The sequence below is a fragment of the Nannospalax galili genome, unplaced genomic scaffold (assembly GCF_000622305.1).
Source record: "Nannospalax galili isolate Female #2095 unplaced genomic scaffold, S.galili_v1.0 scaffold861, whole genome shotgun sequence".
Classification (NCBI taxonomy): Eukaryota; Metazoa; Chordata; class Mammalia; order Rodentia; family Spalacidae; genus Nannospalax; species Nannospalax galili.
Window position 1 is genome coordinate 656137 of NW_008345581.1, and position 7500 is coordinate 663636.

Here is a 7500-nt window from a genome sequence, read left to right on the forward strand (position 1 = left end):
TACCCCACTATCTCCATTAGATAGGTCAACAGGACAGAGAATTAACTGAGGGACAACTGAATTAAACAATACCACACATCAAATAGACCCAAAAGACACCTACCAAATATTCCACCCAAGCACCAAAGAATATACTTTCTACTCATGCCACATGGAACTGTCTCCAAAATCAACCACATACTGAGGCACAGAACAAGCCTCAACAAATACAAAAAGATTTAAATAATTCCATGCATTCTATCAGACCACAATGCAATAAAGCTTACAATCAACACCGGAAGAAGCCCTAATCACCACATGAACACATGGAGATTAATCAACACACTCCTGAATGATGAATGGGTCAAAAGAGATATTAAGAAAGAAATAAAAGTATTCCTGGAATTAAATGAAAAAGACAATATAACATAACAAAACCTCTGGGACACGCTGAAAGTGGTTCTTAGAGGGAAGTTTATAGCTCTAAGTGCCTACATCAAAAAATCAGAAAGAACACAAATAAATGACTTAACACTGCAACTCAACACACTTGAAAAGCAACATCAAACAAAACCCAAATCCTGCAGACAAGAAGAAATAACAAAAATCATGGCAGAAATCAATGAAATTGAATCAAAAAAAAAACAATACAAAGAATCAACAATTGCAAATATGCCTCTTGTATTAAAGATACATAAAGAGCAACTGAATAATTTTAATTTTACTTCATTTAAATATTCTTGCTTATTCTATGCAAAACATGATCAGCACTTTCAGTCTGTAAGAACTTATTGTCAAAAAAGTAGAACAAGGGATTTCTGCATGAAGCCATACATTGTAGAGCAAAGAAGTATATAGTCATCCATATGTGACCTGATAGATGTGCATACAAGGTATAGTTCTGGCCTCAGAAGGACTGCCATGTGATCTTTGCCTTGGAGGATATCAGTAGTTTACGAAGATAAAAAATTAATAGGGATTTCCAGAAAGAAGCAGCAGCATAAGCAAAAAACAAAGGCATTACAGTGACAACATATTCAAAAATCCAGACAGTATCAAATGGCTTAGAGGCTCTTCTGAAAGTGACCAGGTTGGAAAGGACCTTGCAAAAGAAATGGAAATATATGAACTTGAGTCTTTCAGTAGTGACTGTACCTTGCTGCTACTGGTGGATAAAAGTACTAAAAATTCCTTGTGAGAAAGAATACATTCCATTCAATTATTTTATTTATCAAATAAGAGAAAAAGTATTGACCACTAGTGGGAGCCTTTTACCAAGGTAATCTTCATGTCTGGTTGTTTAAGCTTCTATAAATGTAAAGAAAGAAGAATGGAAGGCTGCTATGCTCACCACTATACCACCAACACTTCTGAACTGGGCAAATGGGCAGGAGGCCCCAAACTCAGCTGAGGAGCTTTTGGCAGCTGTTTACTGCTGGGTGAGGTAGAGTTGTTCTTTAAGGAAATGACTTTATGTAGGCTGACTAGACTCCAGTGGATGAACTCAACACCAAGGGACATCTGGGTACCCAAACATGACTAAATAGGCCCTAACATATATGACAGAATGCATGAAATAAATTCGGTGTGGAGGGGGGCTACAGGAGTCTGGATGGGGGAGGGGGGATCAAAATATGATTAAGATGTATTATATGGAATGCACAAAAGTAACAAAAAATATACATTGAGGAAAAAAGAATGGTTCACACTTGAAAGAACAATAAGTATCTTAAATAAATCATACTGAATGAAGCTTATATCAATAACAGTACTTTATTACTCTATTTTTCCTATCTTTGTGTGAGATAGAAAAGGTAATGAAGGTTTGGCAAATTAGCAGTCCATGATGCCTATATAAATATTTTGTTATGCTAAAATGAACAATCATCATCACAGTCCTTATTGATATTTATTGAAAATCTGATGCCTGGGCTCCTAGTAGGTATTAAGGGATGGATTAAGAGGTCAGTAATTTCCTTAATACCTCAAGAATGGCAATAACCCCTTACTTTTTAAAGCACATTACTGTTAAAACAAATTCTGAAATAACTATTTTAATTAATTCTTTTTGTACTGATATAATTTAAGACCAAAGTTACAGTCAAGTAACCTGCATCTGAGCACATAGCAAGTAGTTGTAAAGCTGAAAGCAGAACTCAAATGTTCTCTCCCAGTGTGACTTTTTCCCCACTTTTCTTTTCTTCCATACCCATCTCCTTAGTCTTTTGAGTCCATGAACTCAAGACATTCCTGTATCATGAACATATCTTGAGTAATAAACAGACAAAAGTCACTGTTTCTCTCACCCAGCATTTCCTTTTCCCAGAGAAGGGAACCCATGTATACCTGTAGTCTCGCTTTATATATACAGTACATAATTTTGTTTTGTATGACTTGTATATAAAGGGAGTCTAAATTTATATTTACTTGTTTATCTGAGGGGTGGGGCATGGTGCATAAGTGCTGTTGTCAGAGGACAACCTATAGGAGTCAGTTCTCTCCTTCCACCATGTGAGTCCTGGTGATCATATTCAGGTCATTAGGCTTGGCGGCAATCGCCTTTACCTGCTGAGCCATCTTGCTGGATCTAGAGGGTATTTTAAAAGTATATGGGGATGGGGTGCTGGAGAGATGGGTCAGTGGCTAAGAGCACTGGCTGCTCTTGCAGAGGACCCAGGTTCAGTTCCCAGCACCCACATGGTGACTAAGAGTAGTCAATAACTCAAATTCCAGGGGCTCTCTTACGACCTCCGCAGGCATTGCACAACACAGGTGCACTTATATACATGCAGGCTATGCACTCATACACATAAAATAAAAATAAGAAAAAAAAATTTAAGTATATGAGGGTCATACCAACTACTCTCTACCAATTTGGTTGGGCTTTTTCTCATGTAACATAATCCCAGTATCTTGGGATTCCTTCCACTTCCATCATTTCTGTCATTCTTCTATACTACATGATGGACTGCATGGCTGTACTGTAATTACATACACCTCTATTGTTGTTTAGACCACTTTCATATTTTCTGTATTACAATGATGTAATAAACATCCTTGACCCTTAAGTGTTTATGAATAAGATTCTAGAATAGACTGCTGAAGGAAAAATCCTGGCCCAAATGGTATATGCAATTTTAATTTGATAGATACTTTTAGATTATCTTGTTTAAAAATCTAATTCAGGGGCTGGAGAGATGGCTCAGCAGTTAAGAACACTGGTTGTTCTTGCAGAAGACCTGGGTTCGAATCCCAGCACCCACATGGCAGCTGACAACTGTCCGTAACTCCAGTCCCAGGGGATCCGACAGCCTCTTCTGACCTCCACAGGCATTGCACGACATGGGTGCACTTGCCTACATGCAGGCAATACATGCATACACATAAAATTTTTTTAAAAAAATCTAATTCCAGGACAGCTAGGGCTACAGGGAGACCCTGTCTCAAAAAGACCCCCCCCCCAAAAATCCAATTCATACTTTCATTTCTCAATAGTAGGAGTTATCTCTTATCTTCATTTTATGACAAACAGTAATTGAAAATGATAGCTCTTAGCTTCTAATGATTTGTTTTATTGGAAGTATTTTGTATCATAAAAAAATTAATGAATTGATCAAAATCTAGGGCCAGGTATGGTAGCTCATATCTTTCCGCACTGCACTCGGGAGGCAGAAGTACGTGGATCACTGTGAGATCAAGTCCAGCCTAGTCTACATAGCAAGTTCCAGGCCAGCAGAGGCTACAGGAACCAAAAAGACCAAAAAATAATCAATCAATCAATCAATCAATCATACTTTCACCCATCAATAGTAGGAATTCTCTTCATTTAATGATAATAGTTGAAAATGATAGCCCATTCTTTCTAATAATTTGTTTTATTAGAAGTATTCTGCATCATGCACATTAAAGGGCACTTCATAAAATGAATTATTTACAGTAAAATTTGGAAATCAGAAGAATCATTTTATCACCTTTGCTCAACTACTGTCATGTTACATCTGTTCTAGTCTTACTCATCTCTATGTATGGGTTTTGAAATTCTGCAAGGTCTTGTGTTTATGAGCTTGCATCCTATATTTTACACTTAGTACATCAAAGGGTTTTTTGTTGTTATGAAGACTGTAGTTTTTGCTCACTTGATACTCTTCCATTAAATATATTTACAATAATTTAATGATTTATTCTGTTTTCATTTTGCCAAATTTTCCATTGTATACATTTTTTAGTATTTCATTTATTATTTTTTAATTTATGTGTATGAGTGTATTGCCTGCATGTATGTATGTATGTAAGTGTACCCATGTTGTGCAGTGCTCACAGAGGTCAGAAGAGGGTGTCAGATCCCCTAGAACTAGAGTTACAGATAGTTGTAAGCTGCTATGTGGATGCTTGGAATTAAACCTGGGTCCTCAACAGGAACAGCCAGTGTTCTTAACTGCTAGGCCATCTCTCCAGCTACACCCCACTGTATACATTTTTTAAAATTGATCAGAGTAATACATTTATATTATGACATAGTCCTCTTTGTCCTTTATGTTTTCTGACTTGAGTTCTACTTTATTTCCAATTAATATTGAAGCATGTTTTCCTTTTTATTAACACTTAACAAGTCCATGCTTGTCCTTTTTTAGCCTTTTTAGTTTGGACATAACCTGTTTTTAAAATTTTTTATTACATGCGTGTGTATGTGTGTGTGTGTGTGTGTGTGTGTGTGTGTGTGTGTGTGTGTATGTGTTTGAAGGTCAAAAGACAGCCTGCAGGAATCAGTTCTCTCCTTCCACAATGTGGATCCTGGGTATCAAACTCAGATCATCAGGCTTGATGGAAAGCGCCCTTACCTGCTGATCCATCTCAACAGCCCCTTTAGGCATACCTCTTATAGATAGCATATCTGTTTTTTTAGGTTTGCTCAAAAATATTTTATTAGGTAAGCGCACCTGTGTTGGTTTTTAGGTTTGCTCAAAAATATTTTAATGAGATTCAGCCCATTTATATTTAATTTCTGCAATTACATTTCTAAGTTCTTTTAATTTTTAAAAAATTTATTTCTGATTCTTTCATTCCCAAAAATGTTTTATTCATCTATCCACTTGAATGGTAATTTGCCTAGCTATTAGAATTATGGATTCAAAAACCACTGCTAGCCAGTCATGGTGGCGCACGCCTTTAATCCCAGCACTGAGTCAGAGGCAGAAGGATCTCTGTGAGATCAAGGCCAGTCTGATCTACATAGTGAGTTCCAGGCCAGCTGGAACTACAGGGAGATCCTGTCTCAAAAACAGTACAAAATAAAACAAACAAAAAGCATTGTTTTGGTGGTTCCCTTAGGGGTACAAATTGAGTCAGAGAAAACTCAAATTTACATCTAGCTCAGAGCCTGTAGCTCCACCCACCAATGCTTTCTGTTCCAGGCAACTATATTTTACCACAGTTGCATAATATAAGTAATATTTATGGTAAACTTGATTTCATTACAAAGCCAAACACTATATGTGGATTACCACTCTTCTTAATATTGCTAACATAATTTTGAAAAGTTAAAGACTTTACTCTTAGTTTATGACCATGAGCTTAAGCCTGTCACCTAATCTTTCCATACCTATGTCTCTGACAGGCTACAGTCGCCTTGGTGATGGTCCATCCCTTTTATATCCTCCATAGCAGCTAACCTTTTGCTAAACATATCACAGAGCTCATTAAATGTTTATGGATAAATCATTTGATGAAAGGTAATAGAGGGTTGCTTATTTTAAAATTCCTGGTTTGGCCGGGCATGGTGGTGCACACCTGTAGTCCCAGCACTTGGGAGGCAGAGGCAGGCAGATCTTTGTGAGTTCAAGGCCAGCCTGGTCTACATAGTGAGTTCCAGGACAGATGGGGCTTACAGGGAGACCCTGCTTCAAAAAGACCAAAAAAAAATTCCTGGTTTGGTTCTACAAGTAAATTTTTTTAATTAATGAACAAAAATGATCTAGATTCTATAATAGCCAAAGCTAGTTTTTCATAATTTAAAATTTAATCCTTTTATTCATAACATTTCAGACTCTGGCACTTTTGGAAGAAGAGGAAGATATAAACCAAATCACAGATTACTTCTCCTATGAACATTTTTATGTTATTTATTGTAAATTCTGGGAACTAGATAGTGATCATGACTTATACATCAGCCAGGCTGATCTGTCTCGATACAATGACCAAGGTGAGTGATTCGATAGATGTTAAGACTTAACCTTTTCAAAGTTTATATAAATTATCCCCACTTATTATGAGAAATTCTCATTTCTTAAATTCCATAACTAATTAAGTCTCTATAGGGCCAATAATCTTTAAGTAGGAATGATCAAAGATGATTTTTTAAATTTAGAAACGAAAGAAGGAGTTTGGAGGTAAGTAAGCAGCCACAGTAGTAGAAGTGGGAAGTCTACTACTAATAGTATTGTATATTATTAAGAGCCACATGTGTAAGCCTGTTTGAAAAAGAATATGCATGCACCTTTCTTAAAGTTTCTCACTTAATAGCATTTCTATACAAACCTAAGAATAAGCATGTTTCTATCTTGCCAGGTTTTATTTTCAAGGACTCATAAAAACTTATTTGGGGATTTAATTCCAGAAAGCTATTTTCTCTGCAGGTGAATCTCATGTGGTTTTCTTGTTGCTGTTGTTGTTGATTTAAAAAAAGTATTTCATATCACATTGTTAGATTTAGGTTTTGTTTTCCTTTTAATAAATTTAGAGCTTATTTTTACCTACTGACATAATATTCTTTTTTATTTTTCTTTACATTTATTTATTTTGCCTCTGTATGTGTATGTGTATGTGCATGTGTGTTATAGCACACATGTGGAGGTCAGATCACAACTTGAAGGAATTGGTTCTCTCCTTCAACCATGTGGGTTCCAGGGATTGAACTTGGGTCATCAAACTTGGAGGCAAGTGCCTTTACCCACTGAGCCATCTCACTACCCCTGATATGTAATATTCTCAACTAAGTGCCAAGATACATTGCTTCATTCTTTTCTTATTAGGTTGTGTTCTAGTTTGTCTCTTCATTGCTGTGACAAAATACTCTGACCACTACCAACTTGGGGAGGAAAGGCTTTATTCAGCTTACATCTCTTGGGTCACAGTTCATCAGGGAGCCCAAGGTAGGAAGGAACTCAGGGCAGGAACCTGGAGCCTGGGTCACAGTTCATCTGGGAGCCCAAGGTAGAAACTCAGGGCAGGAACCTGGAGGCAGGAGCTGGAGCACAGGCCATGGAGGATCACTGCTTACTGACTTGCTCCCCCGGCCCCTGCTCAGCCTGCTTTCTTATGCAACACAGGTCCACCTGCCCAAAGGTGGCACCACCCACAGTGGGCTGGGCCCTCCCACATCACTTAAGAAGATGCCCCTCAGACATGGCCACAGGCCAGTCCAATAGAGGTAATTCCCCAATTGAGGCTCGCTCAACCCAGGTGTGTCAAGTTGATACTAAAGCTATCCAGCACAGGTTGTTCCTATTTTTTCTTAAATATCTT

The 7500-nt window shown here is 37.4% G+C and overlaps 1 protein-coding gene across 3 annotated transcripts in view; it reads left to right on the forward strand.

The window, feature by feature from the left end:
- Ppp2r3a (protein phosphatase 2 regulatory subunit B''alpha) overlaps positions 1-7500 on the forward strand; it is a 243705-nt gene that overhangs the window by 154230 nt on the left and 81975 nt on the right. For all 3 annotated transcript variants that reach the window (XM_017800255.2, XM_008841637.3, XM_008841639.3), the window contains one exon: positions 6022-6178. In XM_017800255.2, the coding sequence (XP_017655744.1) occupies positions 6022-6178 (157 nt within the window). The remainder of the gene's footprint in view (positions 1-6021; positions 6179-7500) is intronic.